Source organism: Pipistrellus kuhlii, unplaced genomic scaffold (assembly GCF_014108245.1).
Source record: "Pipistrellus kuhlii isolate mPipKuh1 unplaced genomic scaffold, mPipKuh1.p scaffold_m20_p_3, whole genome shotgun sequence".
Taxonomy (NCBI): domain Eukaryota; kingdom Metazoa; phylum Chordata; class Mammalia; order Chiroptera; family Vespertilionidae; genus Pipistrellus; species Pipistrellus kuhlii.
In genome coordinates, this window is record NW_023425529.1 from 21,079,598 (window position 1) to 21,106,560 (window position 26,963).

The 26,963-nt window shown below is 38.6% G+C and overlaps 2 protein-coding genes across 5 annotated transcripts; one reads left to right on the plus strand and one right to left on the minus strand.

The window, feature by feature from the left end:
- The first annotated feature begins 1,761 nt into the window (after window positions 1-1,761).
- On the plus strand, window positions 1,762-5,251 carry CUNH12orf60 (chromosome unknown C12orf60 homolog). Its single transcript, XM_036457719.2, has 2 exons — window positions 1,762-2,198; window positions 4,324-5,251. Exon 2 carries the CDS (start codon window positions 4,347-4,349, stop codon window positions 5,076-5,078), a length of 732 nt encoding a protein of 243 aa, XP_036313612.1. The 5' UTR covers window positions 1,762-2,198; window positions 4,324-4,346; the 3' UTR covers window positions 5,079-5,251.
- Window positions 3,449-21,650, minus strand: ART4 (ADP-ribosyltransferase 4 (inactive) (Dombrock blood group)). 4 transcript variants are annotated; one of them, XM_036457717.2, is made up of 4 exons: window positions 21,099-21,648; window positions 18,568-19,273; window positions 11,102-11,188; window positions 3,449-3,499 (listed from the first exon to the last, which is right to left on the minus strand). In XM_036457717.2, exons 1-4 carry the CDS (start codon window positions 21,267-21,269, stop codon window positions 3,495-3,497), a joined length of 969 nt encoding a protein of 322 aa, XP_036313610.1. In that variant the 5' UTR covers window positions 21,270-21,648; the 3' UTR covers window positions 3,449-3,494. The 4 variants fall into 4 exon arrangements, with proteins under 4 accessions (XP_036313610.1, XP_036313611.1, XP_045443748.1 ...); XM_036457718.2 differs by having other exon boundaries at window positions 20,987-21,110; XM_045587793.1 differs by lacking the exons at window positions 3,449-3,499; window positions 11,102-11,188 and adding exons at window positions 12,683-12,747; window positions 13,710-13,716 and having other exon boundaries at window positions 21,099-21,650.
- Window positions 21,651-26,963: the final 5,313 nt, after the last annotated feature.

Sequence of the window (26,963 nt, forward strand, 5' to 3'; positions counted from 1 at the left end):
AGTGATATGGGTACTTCCTTGTAGGTAACTAATTATTTTTTTTCTTGCTACTTTTAATATTCTTTGTCTTTTGCTCTTGGCATTTTAATTATGATGTGTCTTGGTGTGGTCCTCTTTGGATTTCTTTTGTTTGGGGTTCTATGTGCTTCCTGGACTTGTAAGTCTATTTCTTTTACCAGGTGGGGGGGAAGTTTTCTGTCATTATTTCTCCAAATAGGTTTTCAGTACCTTGCTCTCTCTGTCTTCTTCTGGCACCCTTATAATTTGGATGTTGATATTCTTGAGGTTGTCCCAGAGGCTTCTTACACTATCTTCATATTTTTGGATTCTTTTTTCATTTTGCTTTTCTGGTTGGGTGTTTTTGCTTCTTTATATTTTAAATCTTTGACTTGATTCTATCCTCTAGTCTGCTGTTGGATCTCTGTATATTATTTTTTATTTCAGTCAGTGTATGCTTAATTTCTAGTTGGTCTTTTTTTTCATATGCTCAAGGGTCTCACTAAATATATTGGCCTTTTCTAGATAATTATTGAAAAACCTTATAACTGTGGTTTTGAACTCTATATTCAGTAGTTTGTTTTCCTCCATTTCTTTTGTTTGTGATCTGTTTCTTTGTCTTCGCATTTTGGCTGCTTCCCTGAATTGATAGAGTGGCTTTTTGTGCTAGGTGTCCTATAGGGCCCAGTGGCTCAGCCTCCCCAGTTACCTGAGATGGACATTCTTGGTGCACCCCTTTGTGGTCTGTGTGCACAGTCTTGTTGTAGTTAAGCCTTGATTGTTGTTGGTATCACTGGGAGGAATTGACTTCCAGGCCAATTGGCTGTGAGGATCAGCTATGTCTACGATGGGAGAACTTCTGTGCTGGAGATACCCTTATGAGGCAAGACTTGCTTCAGTGGGGCTTTAATGCTCACTGAGTCTGCCCCCTGAGTGTGTCCCTTATGGATTTGAGGAGTTATAACCTGGATGGCCCTCCTCTGACCCCTGGTACACTGACTCTTGGATCTCCAAGGAGGTGCTAATTTAGCCTCTGCCTGAGGCCACCCCGCAGGAGCTATGGAGAGATTTTCAGATTCCTCATCTTTGTTTGGGTTTTGGAGGTGCCCAGATGAGGCCCATCTGTGAAGCAATGGAAGCTGCTGTGGAGCCTTGGGCCATCTTTTGGATGTTCTGGGTCTCTCTGACTTAGCTGCAGTTTGTTAGGTAAGTTTAGGTTTCAAAGGATCAGGCCATTCATATTCAAAAACTTCTGCACACAGCTTGGATGGGGCAGAGTCTCAGGGTGGAGCAAATAGCAATGACTTTCTGTCAGCCCTTCCCCAAGAGGCCCCTGGGTCTCAGTGTCTCTTGGTAATTGCTGCAAGCACCTCAGAGAGAAAGCTGCCCTCGAGTTCCATCCACTGCCAGACAGTCCAGTTTCTCTCTGTATGAGTCTGGAGTCTTGCCCGGAACTGGAGTTCAGAGCAGTTGGGAACTTGTGTCTCCCTGCGGATTGAAAAAGCCAGCCATATACTCAGTTGCCAGCCCTTTCCACACACGTCTCTATGTGTGGAACCTCTTTACTTCTGCAGCTCCTCTGAGTCTCAGTGTACTTTTCCCTTTCCTTCTAGTTGTAGAATTTCCACTCAGCCAGCCTTCCTGTGGTTCTGGATGATGTCCATTTTGTCTTTTAGTTGTAGTTTTGAAATGGTTGTGTGAGGCAGCATGTTCAGGTGTTTACCTATGCTGCCATCTTGGTTTCTCCTTTATTTTATTCTTTAGGCAATATTGAACCATTAAAGCTTTTTAATTGTGAGATAATATTAGGAGGTTTAGATTTAAGAAAAGTCACTTTATATAAACTGAATTAGTTGGTATGTGGAGTAAACATTGGTTAGCAACTCTAATGCATACAATGGCTGGACAAGATATATAAGTATTTGAAACACTTAGTGTAATGCAAAAGGGTGTAGAGGGTGAATGTCTAGTCTAAAGAGGACAACTACCACTCTGGGTAATATTTCCAACCCAGATCCTGGGCTTAATGCTGTCAATTCATCTCATTTAAAAAATAATCACTAGAAATCAAAATTTCTGTCTTTCAGTTTTTAAATTTGGCAACTGATATTAATTTTGAACATACATTGCAGTGGTATAATAAAACACATCTGCTGGTTGGATTTTGCCGGTGAACTGCATTTGTAGCCTTTGGACTAAAAGTATTGAGACAAAATATGACACTATTAAAGTTATCTCCTGAGATGAGAGGTAACTGGAATAGTAGTTATGGGACTGTCAGGGAAGGGATAGGTAGAATAAGTTTAGCGAGAATTAACAAATCTTAGGGACAGATTTGCTGTGAAAAATAAAGTGAAAATAAAGCAAAGATTAAGGGGAAAATGTGTTTTTTTGAGGAGACAAGTGCAGTTTTCGGATACATGGTGAGGAGCATACTGGCATAGTCACCTATAGAGATGACCACTAGGTAGTTGCAAATGAAGAACTGGAGATCAGGAGAACTGCTGAGGCTATACTAGGAGCTTTAGGAGTCATCTATATATAGATGGCATTTGTAATTTATGGGAACAGTTGAGATCTCCAAGAGAGAAAGTGTAGAATATTATGAGGGTCAAAGACACAGCCTTGCTGAGCTTAGGGGACTGGAGAGCTGGTGGTGGTAAGGAGGAAGACAAACCTGTGAGGGGGAAAAAAAAAAGGCTTAGGACATACAATGACCAGAATTATACGTCATGGAGGCTTCACAAAGAAAATTTTGAAGTAGAAAGAGATAATTAGCAATTTTAAATAATTGCTAATTATTAAGAACTCAAAATGGCAAGGTTTGGAAATAGGCTAACAGATGTGATCATTAGAAGTAATTGGTGCCTTATAGGAAAACAGTGGGGGACAGAATAAATTATAATTTCTCTTGTGAGAAATTTGAGAAAGGAAGGAGTGAGATGGTGTCATTATTTGAAGTCAGGGTCAATTTTTTTTAATTGAGGAGGAAACTGAATATGTACATAAAGGAGAAGGAAAAATGAAGAGTGAGAAGGTGGAAGATGCCATTTGGCAGCCATAACAAAACACCATTGTTTGGATGGCTTAAAAAACAAAAAATTATTTTCTCACAGTTCTGAAGGCTGGGAAATCTAACATTAAGTGTCAGTCCAGTCAGTTTTTGGTGAAGGCTCTCTTCCTAATTTGCAGGTAGTCACCTCATTGTATTCTCACATGACTGAGAGAGTAAGATCTTTGGTATTTCCTTTTACAAGAATACTAATCCTATCATATCAGAACTGTTCCCTTTTGACCTCATTTAAAAAAGTATATTTTATTGATTTTTTACAGAGAGGAAGGGAGAGGGAGAGAGAAAAATATCAATCAGCTGCCTCCTGCACGCCCCCTACTGGGGATGTGCCCACAACCAAGGTACATGCCTTTGACTGGAATCAAATCTGGGACCCTTGAGTATGTAGGCTGACATTCTATCCACTGAGCCAAACCGGTTAGGGCTATAACCTCATTTAATCTTACTACTATATATGCCCTATCTCCAAATATAGTCTTATTGCAGTTTAAAGCTTCAGCATATGAATTTTTTGGGTACTATTTAGTCCACAGCATAAAAGAAAGAAAAGATGATTGATATAACAAAATTTTAGAGGAGATACACACATACTTATACACACACACAAAATAAAAATAGGATGTTGAACAATGGTTAGTGACATTAACACTTCTCTGTATAGTAAAATATGAAGTTTGTAATTAAAGTATTGAAACACTTTTAGACAGGACAGACATTTTGAGATTTTGCATCAAATGACCTTTATCTTCTTTGAAATGATGCATTCTCTACCTCTTTGGTCTGCTGTTTTCTATCTTTCAGAGTTATCTAATTGTTACTTTGTATAGTTTGTCTGAGATTTTTAATTGTAATCAGTAGGAAAGATTGTATGGAAGGTACTTGCTCTATCTTAACTAGAACCACAGCATCTCTGTATAATTTGTAATACTTTTTTCAATCTTTTCCACTAGATTGAATGCTTATTGAGGGTAATACTTGAGAATAGTGTCACTATATATAACAACATATCCAGTTCAGGATCCAGCACATAATATTTGATATGTGTTTTAAATCCAATCAAATACTCTTACTTGGGTTTAATAGTTTTGGTATCATTTTTATTAAAGCAGAGGACCATTTCTGCTTTAAAGCTTGTGTAGCTTTCCAACTCTTAATAAGAGTCTTCTTCATATTTAGATAATACTTTGTGTCTTTTTTTTGAGGCTAACAAATATTCTTTTAATTTTCATTTGGATTCCTGCTTTGTTTTGCAGGGCTGAAACATTTTGTTGGAGAAATGGCTTCAAAGTCAGATAAGGATAAAGAGAGGCTGGTTCAAGCTGCCCAAACATTCTTTCTTCACATTCAAGATTTTGCTACCGTCACAAACACACTCACCGAATTGTTTAATAGCTGTATGAATTCTCAGATCATCACAATGGTTGTGAAAGAAGATAGTTATGTTAAGGAAGTCTTTGAACAAATGGTCAGAATTTTTAAGGAGATGCAATCTGTAGTGGCGGCCAAGGATAACAGCGTGCAAAAGACACCTATATTTTCCAAGATTGCAACAGCGATGTGCACAGTGGTTGATAAGAATACCAAAGTAAAAGAGTTGCAGCCAGCAACTAGAGAAAGGTTAGCACAAATCAATACGCCATTCATTGTCTCTCTGATGAGCAGTGGTAACATCATTTCGAGTTTGGAATCTGCTCTTCAACTCTTGACGATGCATCCCATCATGAGTCTTCAAATACGTGACTTCCATAGAAAAGACACCAACGAGCAATCAGGTGCTACCACATCTATGGAAAGCTCAAGTGCAGGTCCATCCAAAGTCACTACAGTAGACAATGTGAAAAAGTTGCAAAATGCACTAAAAATTGAGAATGCTAAGAATACCATTGCGTCAGCCGCAGAACAATTGGAGCAAATTGTTAAAAATATGAGACCAACCTTAGAGATCCTCCAAAAGGCCATACAGACTCTGGAAATTAGTACATATGGGATTAAGAAAGTCAATGACTAATAGAAGTGCATCAGAAGTGCTCATTTTTGGCAGAAAATGAGTTCAAATCCTGGGAGTTTTCATAGCACATTTTAAGGTCTTTGATGCTAGGAATGTGGTCTATTTGAACATTGGTGCAAAGAGTAGTCACTTGGCCAACAATTTACTTCAAGTTTGCTTTAGTCAAATAAAAAGAATAAAAAAGCCCATTTGAAATGTTATTCCTAAAAAGAATATATTGTCAAAAAATCAAGGTGATATTATATTTGATTTGAGGATGTTTCTAAACATTATATATAATCTTAAAGAATAATTTAAACTAATTTTCACTCTTAGTAATTCTATTTCTAGTTACTATAGTGCAAAGTCCAGGTAATTATAAATGTTATTAAGAGATAATCTGGCAGAAATGATGTTCAGAATTAGGAAGCATATAAAGTAATCCTCTGCATTTTTGTCACTCCTATACCAATTTCTATATACCTCAGGGCCTTGGCTATCATAAACAATCTAATCAATATTTTTATTAGATTTATCCAGAAGGAAATAAGAAAAATGAATGAGAAGTAATATAATTTTATTACATGAATACAATTAGAGTATATGATTTGTTTTCATTGGTCTCCTACTAAGATCTTATGATTAGCCCATATTAGAGGCTGAAAATTGGAGGTGATCTAATCTTTCACAATGAAATTGCCATGACACTTGTCTGAGATGTGCTTGTAGCGGGGAAGAAAAGTTAGATAAGTCCATTTATCTACCATAAAGTCTTTAGTTCTCATGCATTGTAAATGAGTGTGTGCTCTCAAGATTGCCCTATTTCACTTGACAACTATTAGGAACTTTGTTGAGAATAAGAAAAGCAATTAATAATTCTAGTTATTTGTTGAATTTTCTTTTTGAGGGAAAATGCTTGAGTTATTTTCCTTACTTAAACATTTCCTCATTTAAAGTCTAAACCTTATTTTCTCCTTTAAAAAGAAAATGTCTCTGTACTCTGTTAAAAAAACAACACGCTGGCTGGTGTGGCTCAGTAGTTGAGTATCAACCCATGATCCAGGAGGTCAAGGTTGAATTCCTGGTCAGGGCACATGCCCAGGTTCTGAGCTTGATCCCCAGTGTGCGGTGTCCAGGAGGCAGCCAATCAGTGATTCTCCCTCATCATTGATGTTTCTATCTCTCTCTCTCTCTCCTTTCCTCTCTGAAATCAATAAAACATTTTTTTTTAAAAAGGCAGAAACATGAGAAACTGAAAGGGAAAGAAATTACTTGTGAGCTTTTGATGAAGAGGGAAGAAGAAGGTATTCTATGTACTTTTTAGCTTTCTATGCAGTCACTTCCACCAAGATAACCTCCTTACTTATGGCTACTTGAAAGTTGCACTTTTGTTAGCCCAGCCAAGAGCTCAGCTCCAAAGCCAAGGCTGTCATTGTAATTACCACTGTAATCTTAACTAAAACATTCTTTCCTTGCTCCATAACAATAAGACCATCACAATATCCAGTGGTGAGGATTAAGGGGATTTTGACTATTTCCAGGGTTTAAAGGGCTTGGAAAAAGCATGCCTTTTAATACATTAATTCATTCTCCATTTTGTCTCAGCTCCAACTTCCTCCTCTTGGTTGTAGTTTGTATCTCAGGATGTTTCAACAACTGGGGGGATCCATGTGGAAATGAACGGGACAAGAACCATGAAGAGTCTGTGATAGAATGGTAGTTCAAGGGAAGTCCTCCGGAGATGCCAGTGAAAATGGTGGCTAGTGTGGCCCCTTAATATTAGAGATAAGTGGTGCCTATTTCAATAATGATGCTGGCCTCACTCACAGCACCTCTCACAGCCATTTTCTCACCACTGGGCACCACTCTAGTGACTACTTGTCTGCTGCTGCTTCTCAGCTTATGGAAGGAAACATTAAGGAAAAGCCGCAGTGCTCTCAATCCTATCACTCTTATTTAATGTTTCCCTGAAAGACTTTGATTTGGGGTAACTCTCATTTACACTCATTTTTTTTTTTCCAGGTAGACAAGAACAAAATGGGGAAGACACACTTGGTTCTATCTTATGCCTCATCTCATTCCTTCTCTGAGACCTTGGACACAGTATGACCTCTTTGAATGAAACATAAGTAGGGGGAGAAAATGAATTGCCATAAAGCAAAAGCAAAACAAAATTCATGATTACTAAAAAAATAATAAAAGGAAGAAAGACAGAAAAGTCCTCTAATACTTAAAATAGCTTCCCTTTTTATCAGTAGACAATTTTTAGCAGATCTTGGTATCTCTGAAAGCATCAAGCTAAATAAGTCTCTTTTGAATTTTAGCAAATTAAGAACTGGTCCATTCAGTATAAATTAATTTGATTTAGATCGTTAGACAACTCAGGCCAGGAATCCTGATTTCTCAATCAAACCAAACTCTACTGAAATTTTCTTTCACTGAATTAAATTTTTTTAAAAAGTAAGAGTAAATAGAGAACTTCAGGACATGCAGATAGACATATTAGAACACTACACTGAGTGGCCAGATTATTATGATCTCTGAACACATAATAATCTGGCCACTCAGTGTATATCCTATATAATAAAAGGCTAATATGCAAATTGTCCCCTTGACCAGGAATTCAACCAGCAGGCAGGCCGGCCAACCTCCCATGTCCCCTCTCCCTGGCCAGGCTGGCCGGACCCCACCCATGCATGAATTCATGCATTGGCCTCATATATATATTCATGTGTGTGTGTGTGTGTGTGTGTGTGTGTGTGTGTGTGTATACACACACACACACACTGAGTGGCCAGATTATCATGTGTTCAAAGATCATAATAATCTGGCCACTCAGTGTATATCTAATATATAAAAGCCATTGTTCATAATGACCAAAACGACCAAATGAACAGTCACCAGGAAGTGCATGGAGCACCTCTCAGTCCCTCATCTGTGGCCCACAGGCTCCTATCACAGCTGGTGGCAGGCGGGTGGATGGGGTGAGGCTGGCATTGGGAGAGAGGCAGGGCCTTATCAGCAGCTGCCACATAAACTGCAGATCAGGCCCAGAGATAGGCTTGGAGAGAGAGAGACAGCTGTCAGCAGGGCCGTGTGGATTTCTCAGAAGAGCCAATGGCTACATAGGAGCCAATGGTGGCATGGGAGAGCAGTTGGGGGCATTAGGCAGGCAGGTAAGTGAGTGGTTAGAAGCCAGTGATTCTGGATTGCGAGAGGGATGTCCAAATGCCAGTTTATGATCTGCAGGATCAGACCTAAGCTGGGAGTCGGACATCCCCTGAGGGGTCCCAGATTGGAAAGGGTGCAGGGTTGACTGAGGGTCACCCCCCCTCCCCACGCATGAATTTAGTGCATGGGCCTCTAGTTATAAATATATTTTTATAAAGATAAAAATAATAAATGGGGCTGGAGTATTTTTGTATTTACAAAAAGAGAAGTGCATGTGCTACTTTAATAAAATTACTATAGGTGATAAATACTAAGCAACCTTATATGTAGTCTCTTTCAACAATCCATATGAATTTATGCACATTGGAAGGTCCATTTATCTTCAGAAGATATCCCAGATAACAAAAGAGCAGAAATTATAAAGTTTTTGAAACTGGTCGTCTAAAGTTTCATGAACTCAGACTTTGAATTAATTTAAATCAATGGTTCCCTTTATAGACTTCTTGCTCAAGAAATTGGGATTTAGGCAGAAATTGAGGGAATGCAAACGATATGCATTCCTCCTTAAGTAAACCCACACATCTACTTGCTTCAAGAGAATCATTTCTATTTCCAGAGACTTTATTCAGTAAAGCAGCAGCATCAGGAGGAGGAAGACTTAAGTTATCTTTTAAAAATTGTGGTTATTCCCTTAAGAATTATAATCATGTAAGTTGTCTTATCCAGGAAATTGATTTCTCATGGAGATCAAATGCTTTAGGCTGGCTTTTGAGCATCACTGGGTGGCTTCAACTTTCCAGTCTACATTACTGCTTCACTCTTGCAGACCTATTTTCTGACCTTTATATACATTGATCATTCCTATATCTTATTTCTTTTTTTCTACTCAGTTTTTTTCCCCCACCAACCTGAAGCCTTTCCCCTAAGCCTCTCCTCTGATAGAAGGCTATATACCACCCTAGGCCAGAGGAATCTAATTTTTCTCTAAACTCCAAGTGCTTATTATTTGTACTTATTTTTGGCACCACGCACTTGCTACATGCCTGTCCCTACCTATTTTTTTCTCCTTTCTCTTACCCCTTGCTCCCACACCAATGTCTCAAGACCTCACTCAAATGCTGCCCTTTACTTGAAGCTTCTCCTCTTGCCTCAGCTAGAAGGAATATCTCTTTTGAATTTTCATGAATGAAAGACTTGATTTTACCCTTTCTTTTGGTATTTCCTATGTGGGAGGCTATTCCTTACACATTTCATCTCTGCCTTACCAACAAAAGCTCACTGCAAAGTTTTGCTGGATCCATGCCCCAGAATGAATCTTTACTAGGTAGCCACAAACCTGTCAAAGTCTCTGTACAATGAATCACAGAAATTATTTTTATAGAAATTCTATGCTTGCCTTATTGGGTGTAGAGGCCAATGCAAACTAGGTGACAGAGGTGCCCTTGTTCCTGATATTCTCAAAAATCCCAATGTAAATAATGATAGACGGCTGAGTTCTCCTCCAGGTGATTTTATGCCTCTAATTTTCCATTGAGTCTCTTCTATCATAACAGAGACCCTTCTGGAAGTCCTACTGGGGCTAGATGAGTTGATTTTCACTTTTGTTGTTTCTTATCCAAACTTCTAAGTAGCACAGACTTTCAGAATTCCAAGGTATGAAGCTGGTTTTCACTTCCACTCCATTTAGCCAAATATAAAGATCTTTGGAGAAGAGGTAAAGTAATACCCCCTCCCCCCATCACCTCACATTTGTATACTATTGGAGAGAAGAGACGGAGAACATTCCCAGCTGTGAAATTCATTGAATTATATCCCTTTTCACCTAATTGTATACACATAATAGAGACTCAATACGTCATTGATATTTGCTTGGTAATTAGATACCTTTTCCCCGCCAAATCTTTATCTTCACACTCATCCACATGATTTCCTAAAATATTTAAATTTGCGATGAATACTTAAGATCCAGTTTTCTATAAGTTGGCTGTAAATGACCATATGCCTTTAAATTTAACTCTTATAAAAATAGTTTAGAAACAGGTATATAGCACCCCACTATTGGTAATGAATGGGATTTTATTACCATCTGTCCTTAGTATTTCTCAAATTTCCATGTTTCTTCCCATCTCAGACTATACTAATTTGGTCTTGAAAACTAATAAAAATCTCTGAAGAAAATTCAATCCTTAATGATGTCTCTGGGGCTCAAAGCTTTTCTATTTGATGAAGAATTTGTTCTTTGCTTTCTGATTCAAGCTTCCCTGATTTGTTCTTATTTAGGACTACTGAATAAAAAAAAACAAGGGAGTATCCTTATATTCATCATAACACCTCCAATTGCATGAAATAAAAAGTGTAATTCAAATTATTTAAGCAGAATATAATTTATTGGTTTATATAATGAAAAGCCTACAGTATACAATTTCAGGAACAGTTGGATCTAGGGCCTTGTTCACTCTCATCTGGACGCAGTTTTTTTTTTTTTTTTTTTTTTTCTTTTTATTTATTCCCCCCCCCCCCCCCCCCCCCCATTTCTTAGCTCTTCCTTTACTGTGTTAGCTCCATTCTCAGGAAGGTATTAATCTCCACAAAAAAAAAAAAAGGCCCTATCCAATTCCCCAAAGCAAAGAAGTGTCCTGAATTTATCCCATCAACTCTTGATTGTGCCATTTTCTACTCCAGCATGATCTCTGTGAACACGGAGAAGAAACATACTGAGTTACAGGCTTACTCATAGGCAGTAGGCTGAGTCAGCTCTGCATTAGCTGATGGGGGTGGAGGACACAGAGTTATTCTGCAAGGATATACAGGGTGCACTGACTGGAATAAAGCCAAATGGTTCAGGAAAAGTAAAATGGCAAAGTTTTTTTATACTCCACTTTTTAAAGAGATGGTGACAATGATCAAAAAGGAGAGGGCAGCAATAACTACAGGAACAGGGATGCACTTTATGCTGGAAGCTGTAAAAACAAACAAAAGAGTTAGATATATTTTAGGTAGCAGAGATTGAAAAAAAACAAGCTACCTAATTTCTTCTTTGATTCATTTTTTTTAACTTAGATAATTTATAATAAAAGTATTTAAAGTTAGCTACTTTGAAAAAAGTATTCTCAGATATTTATAATTAACATAACTTAGCTTACATATTTTATAGATGATGAAAGAGGCACCAAGAGGTGAAAAGATTTATTTCAAGTTACCAATCTGGTTGGTGGTAGAGATCTCCTGATTTTCCATCTTTATTGTTATCAGCATCCCCACCATCCCCATCTTATCATCTTCATCACCATTATGAGAGCTAATATTAAGTAATTTATTCTGTGTTAGAATCTGTGTTAAGCACTTGCTGTAAATTAACTCATTTAATCCTCATAACAATCCTTTATTTGTGTTTTCCTTATTTTTTGGTGAGTAAAACTGTGACACAGAAATGTGAAGAACCCAAATGTGGTGGACTGCAGCTGGGAACACAAGCTAAGCTAGGCAGTTGCTGTGTTTTAATGTGGAGAGGAGACTCTGGGCAGGGCCCTTAATTCTTGCCCTGCTGAAGACAAGACTGAACTTTTTCTGTGGTGGGATGGAGGGATATTGGAAACCCAGGGCTTTAATTTCATGGAAATAAAGATCATTCATCCTCCCATGCCAGTTTCAGGAAATTCCTTTCCTTGTGACATCGCAAGAACTCTACTTCCACTGATAACAGATGGGGACAAAGCGAGAACTCCACCAATAACACTTCGTTTCTATTCTTACTGTAAATATTACTGAAGTACACATTTGCTCCATTGAACAATTATCCGACTTCCACATCCACAATACTTTCCTGGAGTTTTCCAGTTATGTTTGTTGTTATTAACATTTCCTCTAGGCAAGCAATGCCTCTATTTTATAAATGAAGGAATAGGCTCAGACTTCATCATTTACATATCTACTAACATATGCCCAGTTCTTACTGGCTCAGAAGTCTATTTTCTTCTTCTTCTTCTTTTAAAAAATATTTTTATTGATTTCAGAAAGGAAGAAAAGGGAGAGAAAGAGATAGAAACATCAATGATAAAAGAGAATCATTGATTGGCTGCCTCCTGTGTGCCCCTACTGGGGACTGAGCCCACAACCCGGGCATGTGCCCTGGCCGGAATTGAAGTTGAGACCCTTCAGTCCATAGCCTGATGCTCTATCCACTGAGCCAAACCAGCTAAGGCCAGAAGTTTATTTTCTTTCCACTGCCATGTGCTCTCCTAGATTCATTCAATCACATATTCATTCTCTCATCCAATTGTCTGATTCAGACATTCTACTTCAAGGTGAATGTGATGCCAAAATAGATAAAACTAATTTGAGAAAATTAAAGCCCAGAGTAAAAGAAAGCAAAAAACAGGAAGTAAATAAAATAAGTAATAATAATAATAATGGTAGTAGTAGTGAAAACATTTTAGTACTTATATGTGTCAGATACTATTCTAAGTATGTTTACTCCTCAGAATCAAATAAGGTAGACTTTATTTAAAAAATTATTTTACTGTAAAGAAACAGGCACAGAATAAGCCATTTGCCCATGTTTTTACTACTAGCAACTACAATTGACTATATTTTCTTCAATAAACATGCTTAAGAATTTTGACTATGTTAAACATTTTAACAAATAAATCCCTATCCTTTGTGAATTCAGTGATACGGAACAGAGCATGTATTTGTGTGACTACAGATTTTTGGCACAGATTATTTTGCTGAAGAAGCAACATTTAAGGGCAAATAACTAACATACACTAGCCTGCCAAATAGTCTTTCCATGGGCCTGAAAACATCTGTTTCTATAGTAACCAGTATAGGCCATGTGAGGAGAGAAGAATTAGAAGGGAAAGCTATTAGTTTAGAATACCTTAAACAATTTTTCTTCTGCAAATTCACTCCCTAAATATATTATGAGACTAATTTGACCCTTCAACTCTCTGAAGGCAACAGATTCATGGGAACTGTTTGAACTTGAGAACTGCAGTTGCAAGTTAACAGAACCAATTTTGAAATACACTGAAGGGCTGGAATATTCCTTAACCTATTGTCTCTTCATTGGGAGAATTACAGTGTCCTGGATGGCTAGTTTTAAATGTGTTCATGTTGGCTTTCAAATATCATGTCTTCCAAGTTAAGAGGGAACAAGATAGGAAGCATAAGTTACTGACTCATAGGGACTTACTGGGGACATAGAATAGTTTATGGCTTCTGCTAGTAAAAAAAATGAAAAGGAAAAGAAAAAGTCTCCTGAGATGATTCCAGTTTCATGAGTAATTGGATATAAGTACCGTACTCCAGAACACCACCTTAAGTTCTCTAGGCTGAGGTGAATCACACAGTCCAGGTGACTGGGAGAAAGCAGTTACCTAGGAAATTAGAAAGCAGAACATGTCACCCCAAAATATGCCTCTTTGGCATAATGATTATTTTGAGCTGAAGGAAATCAAGGCCAGCAGATTCAGGAAAAACTTTTTACCTTCCCCTTAACTGCCTAAAAGAATTTATAGCTTCCTGTAAAGGAGGAGAGCTACTACCAGAGATAATCTTTATTATTATTATTATTTTTAAATATATTTTATTGATATTTTTTTTACAGAGAGGAACAGAGGGATATAGAGTTAGAAACATCAATGAGAGAGAAACATCGATCAGCTGCCTCTTACACACCTCCTAATGGGGATGTGCCCACAAACAAGGTACATGCCATTGACCGGAATCGAACCTGGGACCTTTCAGTCTGTAGGCTTTTGCTTTACCCACTGAGCCAAACTGGTTTTGGCCAGAGATAACCTTTTATATTAGAGAGATTTATCTGAATGGCAGGGTAAACATTGGCTTACCAAATATTTATTCTTCTCATCTTCCTATGAATTGTCTTCCTCCCTTTTGAAGCTCAGACACCCCTCTCTCCCCAATTCCTTTCCTTAGCTCAGGAACATTATAAACTTCAATTGCCTAGCTGCCTTGGAGTCTTATATTTTTATGGAACTCCTATATGTATAAAATTATTATTCTTGTTAATCTGTCTTTTCATTATGGTGGGAGGGGGTGGGATTCAGCCAAGAACCTAGAAGAGTAGAGGGAAAATTATTTTTCTTCTCCCACAGCACATTGGTCTCATCTCAGCAAAAGACTCCCAGACTAGAAAATAAATCACTTCTCTCTTCCCATTGCTCATGTATGGACCAACCCAATACTGCTCCAGGATGTGGGGTAACTAAAGTATTAAACCCCACCCCACCCCCTTTTTTAGTAGAGCTAAATGCACATATGTCCATTCCAAGTGTATACAAGTTTTTTTTTTTTTTTTTTTTTTTTTGTTTGTGTTTTGTTTTGTCTTCAACTAAAGTGATTGGAAGATGAGGCTTAGATAAGGTGGAACAGAGGATGGAGCTGCCTTCTCTGCCCACAAAAGTACAAATTAACATACCTGATGTTTAAATAATGGTTGTAGTTGCTCACTGCAGAAAGTTACTCATTCACTCTGGGAAAAGCAAGGAAGACTTCCTAGTAGAGGACTATAGGGAACTTGATTTAGGAATGAGGGTTTTCAGTGAGAGATACAAACAAGTGGAAGAATATACCATGTCCATGGATTGGTAGAATTAACATCATTAATATCTCCACACTACCCAAGGTAATCTATAGATTCAATGCAATCCCTATTTAAATACAAACAGCATATTTCACAGATCTAGAACAAATACTCCAAAAATTTATATGGAACCAAAAAAGGCCCTGGATATATATGACAATCTTGAGAAGTACAAAGTTAAAGAAATCACAATACCAGATATCAAATTATACTATACTGGCACAAGAACAGACATAGAGATCAATGGAACAGAACAGAGACCCAAGAAACTGACCCAGGCCATTATGCTCAATTAACATTTGACAAAGGAGGCAAGAACATAAAATGGAATCAAGACAGCCTCTTCAATAAATGGTGTTGGTATAACTGGATGTGTACATGCAAAAAACCCCCCCAACAAAATGCAAAGGGAGCTCACTGTAGGGGAGAACATATTTGCCAATGATACATCTGATAAGGGTTTAATTTCCAAAATATATAAAGAATTCATGAAACTTAACAAAAGGAAGAAAAAAATTCAGTGAAAAAATGAGTAAAAGATCTAGACAGACAATTCTCCAAAGTGGACATACAGATGGCCACAAAGACATATGAAAAAATGCTCAACATCATTAATCATCAGAGAGATGCAAATTAAAACGACAATGAGGTATCACCTTGCACCTTCCAGAATGGCTACTATCAACAAATCAACAAATGACAAGTGCTGGCAAAGATATGGAGTAAAGGGAACTTTACTCCAAAGATATGGAGTACACTGTTGGTGGGAATGCAGACTGGTGCAGCCACTGTGGAAAACAGTATTGAGGTTCCTCCAAAAATTAAAAATGGAACTTCCTTTTGACCCAGCAAGCCTACTTCTGGAAATATATCCTAAGAATCCAGGAACACCCACCAGAAAGAATATATGCACCCTATGTTCATAGCAGCACAATTTACAATAGCTAAAATCTGGTAATAGTCTCTAAGTACTCATCAGTAATGAATGGATAAAACAGCTGTGGTACGTTTACGCTATGGAGTACTAGGCAGCTGTAAAAAAAGAAGAAACTCTTACCCTTTGAGGCAGCATGGAGGGACCTGGAGAATATTATGCTAAGTGAAATAAGCTAGCCAAAGAAAGACAAGTCTCACAGGATGTCATTCATATGTAGAATATTATCAATAAAGTAAACTGATGAATGAAATAGATCCAGAGGCATGGAAGCATGGAACAGACTGACAAATCTCTGAGGGAAGGCAGGGGTGGGTGGGTGGGGGGTGGGGAGAGTTTCACCAAAGAACTTAGATGCATATATGCATAACCCATTGACACAGACAATAGTGTGGTGAAGGTCTGGGGATGGGGTGGGGGTAGGCTGAAGGTGGGTTCATGGGGGAAAAGGGGGACATTTGTAATACTTTCAACAATAAAGATATATTTTTTTAAAAAGAGTAAACAACTGCACATATGGATAAGAACATTCCCCTTCCCTCTAAATCAAATAGGGCACAGCGTTTGCTATAGAACTATTAGTCTGTGAATTGATTATGGCTGGTAACATACAAAGATAAAATGGAATCAGCCATGAGTTTTTCTAAAAAAATGAGCTTAACAATATATATATAGTATTGTGATATCTCTAATTTTTCCTGCTTCAATTTCCCCCAGTATCATCAGAGCTCTTGCTAAAGTATTGATTTAAATCAGTGGTCCACAAACTCATTAGTCAACAGAGCAAATATCAACAGTACAATGATTGAAATTTCTTTTGAGAGCTGAAAACCGACTTCTGTGCATGGGCCACAAAGTTTCAATTACACTGTATGTGTGCACCTGCGTGTAGTATTTTGTGGAAGAGCCACACTCAAGGGGCCAAAGAGCCATGGTTTGCCTATCACTGATCTAAATGATGCTCCCTCAGCAGCCGGGTCTGGTGCGGCCAGGCCCGGAGCAGCGGCTGCCAGACTGGGAGCGGCCAGGCCCGGAGCAGTGGCTGCCAGGCTGGGAGCGGCCAGGCCCGGAGCAGCCGGGTCTGGTGCGGCCAGGCCCAAAGCAGCAGTTGCCAGGCTGGGAGTAGCCAGGCCCGGAGCAGCGGCTGCCAGGCTGGGAGTGGCCAGGCCCGGAGCAGCGGCTGCCAGGCTGGGAGCAGCCAGGCCTGGAGCAGCAGCTGCCAGGCTGGGAGTGGCCAGGCCCGGAGCAGCCGGGCCCAGAGCAGCCGGGTCAGGTGCAGCCAGGCCCGGAGCAGCAGCAGCCAGGTCCAGAGCAACTAGGTTGGGAGCGGCGGTGACCAGACCCGGAGCAGCTGGTTGTGGAACGAACCAGAGCAACAGAGGCCAGGCCCAAAGCAGCCAGGCCCGGAACAGCTCGCTTCTCACCTGCCCCTGGCCCACGGCTGCCTCTCAGACATGGCTGGAAACTTTTGTGGGAACTTGAGGGTCTGCTGAATCAAGTGATGAAGGCTTAGATCTGGATGTGTTGAGTTAGTATAGGGCTGGGGTGTTGATCTGTGAGTGCCTTGGATGGGGCCTGGATGAGGCTGGTTGACCTATTTGGAAATGTCTTTTGTGTGAAATGTATCATTGGGCATGTGGTGGTATTATTGATATGAGAAAATGCTAAGTAACTGATTTACTATCTGAAAAGGGATTTACTATCGGGGAAAGGGAGGGAGGAAGAGACTGAACATAAACTGCACCTATAAATGAGGACAATGGGGGATGGGGAGGGGGCAGAGGGTGGGGTGGGAACCTGGTGGAGGGGGGAAGAAATGAGGAACCTTTGTAACAATATGAACAATAAAGATTGATTAAAAAAAAAAATGATGCTCCCTCCATTCCTTAAAAACTTCTGGTGTCTTCTCATTACCTACATACAGCATGCAGTTCAAAAGTCCTGGGTATGGAATACATGAGTTTTTATAGTTGGTCTCCTCAGAACTCTCCTGATCCACTCACTCTCCTATTCTCTTTCTATTCCCAATCCTTTTCTATGTCCTGCATATCCTACATTGCAGCCATCCAAAACTGTGGAGATTCCCTGAAGTCACTAGGCTGTTTTAAATCTCTGTGATTTAGTATAATATACTGTTTTGTGCTTGAAATGACTCTTCCTTTCTTCTCTCACTGAAAACTCCCATCCCCCGTGGCCCCACTTTCCCCAGAGAGAACGAATAGCTTCCTATAATGAGCAGCTATAACCACTGCTTAAACATTGGGTGTGTTACTTGTACTTTTGTGTGTAGGTATTTGTTCATATTTCCATTTCTCATTGGACTTAAAATCTTCCTAGTGTAGTAGTTCTGCTGTAATCCTTTTATATTGCCGGGGGCTCCCTAGGCCAGTTCCTGGAACATAGAAGACACTTAATAGATAAGAGTGAATGAATGAGTCATGCCTCCTGCTTTACTTGTATTTATTTTCATAAATAAATTCCTTATTTATGAAATGATCATAACAAAAACGTGAGTTTGAAGAAGAGGGTAAAGATGCTATATTTTATGGACTATCTTTTCCAGTAGAGGTTTACTCTCTCATCTAGAATGCCCCCTATATTAATGTCATTGTAGAAATGTATTTTCCTAGAGGTAGTTAAGGAGAAAGAGGAGAGGAGAAACCAATAAATCAGACTCTCCCCTCCCCCCCAATCTGTCAGTTCCATCATTATAGAAGGCCAATTCTCTATTCTTGGCCTTTAAAAGAATAATAGCCTGTGATCATGATAAAAGCAAACTCAACTTAAATCAATAATACCTTTTAGCAGCTGACAGTTATATATGCTCAGATTTCCAGTTGACCTCAACTGCAACCAATTTCCTCTTGGGTGGTAGCTCATATTTACAACTTCAAACAACTCATAGGGAGGGACCAGAACCTCCTCCCTGAGAGAGAAGTTTCGTACAGGTGCACCCAGGCAGGTAAATATGGTAAAAAGAGTTTGGTTCCCAGGCTCCTGTGCCTCTTTTCTTAGGAGGGAGGCAGGCAGAAATTGGCCAAATCGAAGAGTGGCACCTATGTAGGCTTTCAAGTAGAAATCGGCCTCATGATGCACTTGGTAGCACAGAGAGTCATTCGTCATGGGAATCCCTTTTCTCAGCAACTGGATTGCTGAGGTCAGGTAGTAATGTAGGTATTTGAAATGGAATGAATGTTCATATTGCCATGGAGACCTGGCATCGCTGGCCATGGCTCTAGTGAATTCAGAGCGCACATTGTTGTTCAGTGTGTAAACCAAGATGGCCACAGCATGTGTGATCGTCATGTTCGTAGGGAGAGCTTTACCTTGGGTTAGCCAGTTTAAATGGGCATTAGTCCAGGCCTTGTAATGATTTCCCTGGGCTTCTATTTCTTCTGTGACATAATCCCCTTGACCTAGCTCCTCCATGACCTGTTGGCTGCAGCCTTGGTATTGATCGTCAAAGGAATCTGGTGCCAAGTCAAAGTTGATTTTAATTGCAGCCTATAGGAAAAGAAAAATCTTGATTATAATTTTTCCAATCATATGATGCATCTGATAACAGATTTTCTGTACTCTATAAGACTGTCTTCTCAAAATCAGTATTTGCTAAAGTAAGTTTCACTTATAATCATTACACTGTTCCTATCCTTCCTATATCAGTGGCCTGTGTTAGAGATTGGATTTGTATTGATACATATCACTGAAAGCTCAAAAATGTGCATTTCCCCATGGAGGAAGTGATCTTGTTTGTATAACCAAAATCATGGTATTTTTTATTTTTTGCACATTGGATATGATGAAGAGAATTAATATCTTAAAGTTTAGTTTTACTTTCTACTTCATCTACTAACCTCCTTCACATTTCCTCATGGGTGTTTAAAGAACTACCTCTTTTATAAATACCAAAGCTATATTAAGCCTTTGGAGTTTATTTAATAAAAGATGTAAGTGATGAATAAAGTTGGGTCCTCCAGGGGATTCCAGCAAATTATAGCCCTCTCTCCTATTCAGGCTCTGAAAAAAAAGAAAAGAAAAAAAAGAAAAGAAAAGAAAAAGGAAATATGAAGGCTAAAGTATCATTTGCATTTATGAATCATGTCATGTTAGGGATCACATCTTTAGATCTGATGGCAAATGGGCTTGTTAGAAATAAGTCCCAGAAGGAGTCAGGCTTGCCCACACAGCTGTAGGGAGGGCTGAACTACAGCCTACACAAGTGTGATTCCTTTCATGGAGAAACACAGAACTCCTGGCCTTTGCTGTCAGGCTAGCTCCCGGAGGAAGAAAAGCAGAGTCAAAGTCAGCATGTTCAATTTTCCTTCCTTATGTTACCAATCAAGTACATTTTCTCGCCTCCTGTAGTGGAATGAGTAAAGGGTGGACAGTGGTCGGGAGTGTGCCTAGCAAAGTCCCTCCTATTGGAAATCAGGAATGGGCAAAACACATTTTCTAATGGGGATCCAATTGAATATTACTTATTGATACCTAGTGCATATTAAACTAATATTATAGTTTGAATACAAGTTCACTAAATGTCATTAGCCCATCATGTAAAGCCATATTTCAATGATCTAAATTCCAAGATCTTTCCTGCTTGATGAAGGAGTGATGCTTTTCTAATGAACTGTACTCATTCAGGGATATATTAAGAGATACAATTCCATCCAGTCAATATCAAAGATTTGTGGCCTAAACTAAAAAAACATACCATTTGGTATTTTTACTGTTATTTATGTTAAACCATCTAGTTGTTATAAATTAGAAAAAATATTTTTAGACTGCTTAAATAATTTCAACCAGTAACTTTTTATAACAACTTTACAAGTAAATCTAGAGAATCTATTTAAGCTAAAACAACAACAACAAATCAATAATATCACATTTTGTCAAATCCTTCTTTTGATAAGCTCTAAAACTTCATTATATTACTAGAAGTCAAATTTGTAGTCTGTTATTTTTAAATATTAGGTTGTTTTTCCTTAGGTGGAACTTTAAATTATAATATTTCTTGTGAGTTGATCCATATGATACAGTTGAAAGGCACATAGACTTGGTTAATTTTGCATTATTCGTCCTACAAAAGCAGGTTTACTTAAGTTTTGTGGAGAATCCAGAAAATAATGCCATACCTATAGCGTCCATGTCAAGTTTATAAACTAAAGAATTTCACAATTTCAAATAATTTTTTCCACACCCTTCACCAGGAAAACTTACCATGTCTGAATGAAATCAGATCCCACAGTGCCTAAAGGTCACTGAAAGGTCACCAGGAGAACTCTGTCAGACAGAGACCACCTCCTCAATTGTGCTCCACCTGGGAACTCACCGTGGGTCTCTGCAGGCCAGCAAACAGCAGCAGGAGAGGAAGCTGTGCTCGGAGGAGCCATATTCCTGTCGCAGGAGATGCAGTTATTGGGAGTAAAATCTTCCTGCACCTGTTGGTCAAGGGGCAGAATTTGTTTGAGTTAAATGTACTTCTTCCATCTTGTAGCTTCATGCTGAAATGAGTTCTCCCAATTTTTCCTTTGGGCTTTTCTTTTTTCCTTTGAGCTTTTCTATGCGAGTCTCAGCAAGAACCTTCCTTGCTAATGTCTATGTCAAGACTTCTGTTGACCACCACCAACTAGCAGTTGTTCTGAGGGAAGAGATCAACTCCAACTTCTCGTTGCAAAACTGAAATAATCTGACTCGCGCACTTGCGCACTAAATAAGGAGTTCTAAAGTAATTGGCAGAGTTTCCAATGGGGGGAGAGAAAAACCACATAACAACAACACAAAACCCAACCCTTATCTAATCTGTGTGCAGAGGAATTCGAAAGGCATGTTGAAGGTCAGGCTCTGCAGCTCAACCTCAACTTGCTCGGGGAGACATGAGAAGGCACACACCGTACAGTGTTTGGAGCCAAGTGTTAATGATCCTGAGCCGCAGGCTTTCACTGGGAGTGACATGATTGGCTCCTGCAGGTGGTTGGGAGGATGCCACCTCAAGATGGGCCTATGTCAACCCATCTGGTGCTGCTGATAGGCCCTGCCCAGAGGAGGCTGTCAAAAAGCAGCGAGCCTTTTAGGGTTACTGTGCCAAAGAGGGCTGTCTTTGCTGTTTTTCCACGGCGCCTTTGAAACTCTCCAAATCAGAAATTATACCTGTTGGGGTCATAGGTCTTCCTATCAGGGAAGGCATCAGCTTCTCCATCCATACCACTTCAATCTGTAGTGAATCCTAATGATTGTCAGAAGACAGCCTCTGAAGAGCTGACACCAATCAAAAGCAGGCTCTAGAGCTATGTTAATCCAGCATTGGTGTCCCATGCTTCCCTTTCTGGTCTGAACATCCTTCCTCTATTCCCAATCTTTGTTTTTCCAAGCAAATCTTTTCCATTCACACTTCCTGATTCATTATTTTACTGCAAAGGGAACCTTAATCCTATTCTTTGAAATTCTGGTATTTTGTAAAGCACTTTTAATTTATTGGTTGATTTTAAAGAGAGAGGGAGAGAGAGAGAGAGAGAGAGAGAGAGAGAGAGAGAGAGAGAGAGAGAGAGAGAGAGAGAGAAAACACACACATCAATTTGTTGTTCCACTTATTTATGCATTCATGGGTTGATTCTTGTATATGCCCTGACCAGGATCAAACCTGCAACCTTGTCATGTTGAGACATGCTAACCAACTGAATTACCCTGGCAGGGCTACCCTAAAATATTTTTTAATCTAAATGTTTTGATGATCAAAGTAGTTCTGCTTCATTACAAAAGTTCAGGCTATCTAGAAAACAGAATTAGTCATAACCCATAACTTGTAGAAAGGTATTTAGATTTGGTTTTGGGCATGCGTATGCATGAGTGTGTGTGTGTGTGTGTGTGTGTGTGTGTGTGCACGCGCGCACAGACACACACACACACATTCTATGACTGATATAATATAGTTTGCAATTTTGCATACTGTTTTCCCCTTAATATTTTAATGTAAGCATGTTGTCATATAATTTAATGCTTATTGAAAATCTAATTTTTATGGTTGCACAATATTCCACCATAAGTGCTATCATACAATAGAATATGGGGTGGATCCATGGATGATGCTGTTTCAGAAGCAGATTGATTAGTGAATAGAACACAGACTCTTGAGAAATATCTCAGTTCAATTCCTGGCTCTACTACTCCCTAATATTTGACCGTGGGCAAGGCCCTTAAGCTCTCCGTTCCTCAGGTTCCTCATATGTTAAGTGGAGATAATAATACTACCTACCTCATTGAATGCTTTGATGTATTTATAACTCTTAAAACAGCAACTGCTCAATAAATACAAACAATTATTATTATTATTATTATTTACCAAAGTTCATTTCAACATAGTACTATGGTAAGTAATGATTTGCAAACATGTTTTGAACACAAATCTTTGTGTGCTTCTTGCAATTTTAAGACACTTTCTAGAGATGGATTATTGACCAATGAAATGTCTATTTTTTGGACTTAATGGAAAACACAAGAGTGTATGAAATATACCTTTAAGACTAAAAATTCTTAACATTTATCCTTATCAACTGTTATTTTGAGATACTGAGGTATGAAAAGATTTAGAATTCGAGTAGAAAAACTTGGATTATGGGCCTACTTCTATAGTTTGCTGGCTGAGTTAAGTTAAAAAAAATCAGTAATCTGTGCTGAGCCTCAGTTTACTCAACTTTATAGAGTTGTTAAAACTAAATAATAATTACCTGTTACTAAGAGTTTATTGTGCTTCATGACTGTTTACTGTGTTATCTCAGCCCACAGGCACTGTGAAAAGGAAATGTTTTAGCTTTCACTTCATGGGTGCATTTGTGCAGGCCCTGCGAGATTAAAGAACTTGTCAGTGACAACGGGCCCTTTCCTCTCACCCCTTCAGAAACACTAAAGAATTTAAAGTGTCATTTTATTATTGTCTATAAAGATTTTGTTTCCTAATGTGACTGCCATTTCCAGGATGAAACCACTAGGGGGCAGCAGGAAACTTTGTGATCTTTATATACAAGGAGAGAAAGGAAGAAAGGGAAAGGGGGTGGTGGTGGTGGGACATAGAAAGAAGAGGCAGAGAGAGGGATGGAGGAGAGAGAGAGAACACCAACAATAAACTGGGGTAAGAAAAAGCCACAGACCTAGTGTGTGAGTGTGCATACATTTTTAAATTAAAATTAAAAGAGAAAAGTTTTTGGACAATGTTTAGAACAATTAAAAAGCCATCTTTTGTCTTGAGGACTATTTTATTAAAGTTCTCATGAGATCATTTAATATTAGCTTGGGGGTTTATTATTTTGTTGTTTATACCAAATTCTTCAAAATATAATCTATTTATGCTGTCTTGATGGGTAAAAGGGACAGACTGTGTTGACATTTTGCCTCCATGACTCCTAGCTTTTGTGAATTTGAACAAATCATATTAGTTCTCCATCTCATTTTCTTTGTATATAAAAGTGAGGATATTAACACCAATATTGCAGGGCTGTGTTGACAAAGAAATTGAAATACTCTATAAAGTATCTATAGATCCCTGAATTACAATGTCTCAGAAGCAGATTGATTAGTGAATAGAATGTGGGCTCTTGAGAAAGACACCTTGGTCTACCTTCTAGTTTTCTTTTTTCTTAAAATGTAACTTTATTGTTGAAAGTATTAGAGGTGCCTCCCCTTTTCCCCATTGAACTCCTCCACCCTGCCCCCACCCACAGGCCTTCACTACACTATTGTCTGTGTCCATGGGTTATGCATCTATGCATATAAATTCTTTGGTTAATCTCTTCCTCCCCCTTCTCCCCATTTCCTCCGAGATTCATCAGTCTGTTCCATGCTTCTATGACTCTGAAGCTACTTTGTTCATCAGCTTATTTTGTCATTAGATACCACATATAAGTGAGATCATGTCATACTTGTCTTTCTATGACTGGCTTATTTCACTTAGCATAATACTCTTTAGGTCCATCCATGCTGTCTTAAGGGTAATGTTAGGGTCGCTAAAGGAGGAACCTATGAGGCCAAAAGGGGTGAAACATGAATTTATTAGGCCTACCTGGTCATCAGGGCCAATCAGGGCCTTCTAGCTCCCAGCTGGGGCCTTCCTTTGCTCCACACCCCACCCGGTGGTCAGTGCACATCATAGTGAGCGATCAAACTCCTGGTTTCCAGGTCAAACTCCTGCAGGGACACTTTGCATATTATATATATATGACTTATGAAATTGATGTAAGACAGATTAACTTTTTATTAGGATAATATTTTAAACTTACAAAAACATTGCAAATTCGGTACAAGGAACTTCACATAGCACTATCCACATTCATTGATTGCTTACTAGTATATTTTCCCCACACTCTTTTTTTCTAAGCCACTTGACAATAAGTTGCAGACACCAAACCCCTTGATAAAAAATAAACAGAGGCATTTTAAGAGTTTATTTGAACAAAAAGCAATTCAAATTGGGCAGTGAATCGATATTCATCAAATTCATGCAGTGATAATGAAGAAACAACAATATGATTGCTTTGCGGTAGCCTTCAATAACTGATATGATTGCTTCATGGTATTAAGAAGTCTCCAAAAAATGTTCCAATATACTTATTGAAAAAAATCTGCATGTAAGTAGACCCATGCAGTTCAAATTTGTGTTGTTCAAGGGTCAATTATATTTGATGAACTGTAGATTAAACATTTACTTTATTTAAAAAAAAAGTTCAGCCTGGCTGGCATAGCTGAAGAGTTAAGCATCAAACCTATGAACCAAGACATTGAATTTCGATTCCTGGTCAGGGCATATACTTTGATTGCAGGCTTGATCTCCAGTGGGGGGCATGCATAAGGCAGCCAATCAATGATTCTTTCTCATCATTGATGTTTCTATCTCTCTCCCCTTCTCTGAAATAAATTTAAAAAAATATTTTAAAAAAGCCTAGTTGGCTGATTGTGATTGATTGGCCTTAGGTTTTAATTTCTTAAGGCCTTTACAGGCTTAAATTTGGTTTGCTTTTATAGGCTAATAGGCAGTAGAATCATTTCAGCCCAATGGCCTCCCATTTAATTAATTTAACACTGGTAGGGTGGAAATTTTTTTTCTTCTCTTTTAGGTATTTTAGCTGGCTTAATAATGAAATTGATGTAAGACAGATTAACAGAAGAAACCAAATTTTGTATATACAGGAGCTCCATAAAAATGTGAAGCCCAAAGGCAGTTAGGCAATTGAGGCTTATATACCATCCTGAACTAAGGAATAGGATAGAGGTCTGGGATTTAAAGGAAGAGAACAGCAATTTACAGGAAGAAGAGAAGAGAAAATGTTTGTCTTGACATGCAGGTAAGTCTTTCAGATAAAAATGTTATTTCTGGTAATAGCTCTTTCTAGACAGTTTCCCCATCTAAATCCTCAGGCAGTTAAGGGAGAAGTGAGAGTTCTTTCTGAGTCTGCTGAGTCTTGTTTGACTTCAACTCAAAATAATCCCTGTGTCAAAGTGGCACATTTGAGATTTCTTTTGGGGGAGAGGGAGGCGATGTATGCCGCTACCCTTGATGCCTTTTACTCTTTTATTCCTCAGGATTTATTTTCTAAAAACAAAGACATGTTCTTACACAACCACAATGCAATTACCAATATCAAAAGTTTAACATTTATACAATACTATGGATTGACCCATAGTCGATATGCAAATGTCAGCAACTGTTCCTGTAATGTCCTTTATAGTTTTTTTCTGAAATCACGATTTGCATTTATCAAATTTATCACGTAAAAGTCTTTAAGTTTGAACATTTCCTCAGGAGTTATTTTGCTTTTAGACCTTGACATTTGTGGAAATTATCTACTGGTGATTTTATAGGATAGTTGGGATTTGTTTATTATTTCCTGATAATTGGATTCAGGTTGTGCAGTTTCAGCAGGGAAATCACAGAAGTGATGCTGTTCCATTCTCAGATGGGAGGCATTTTGCATTCATTGCTTCAATATGAAACGTGTTATCCTCCTTTTCTTTCTTTTTTTCTTAGCACAGAGCTGTAGTGCTGGGAAAGCGCTTTGCTTTTCATCCTCTGGGAAACTCCTCCTCAACATTCTTGACAGAGCAACTTCTGCTGTGTGTGTTTCTGTGAGATTGTGACTTATAATAAGTATATTTTTGGTCTTGTCCATGGTTCCTTACACAAAACTAAAACTGTGTAATTTCCTGAGTG

Bases quoted from the DNA above. Each gene is read 5' to 3' on its own strand.
- CUNH12orf60 (XM_036457719.2), top strand. From the start codon at position 4,347: ATGGCTTCAAAGTCAGATAAGGATAAAGAGAGGCTGGTTCAAGCTGCC.
- ART4 (XM_036457717.2), bottom strand. From the start codon at position 21,269: ATGAAGCTACAAGATGGAAGAAGTACATTTAACTCAAACAAATTCTGC. The intron at 19,274-21,098 runs GTGAGTTCCCAG...CTTTTCCTATAG, and splicing joins CTGGCCTGCAGAGACCCACG to GCTGCAATTAAAATCAACTT. The intron at 11,189-18,567 runs GTATTATTGATT...TTGTTTTTACAG, and splicing joins TAACTGTCAGCTGCTAAAAG to CTTCCAGCATAAAGTGCATC.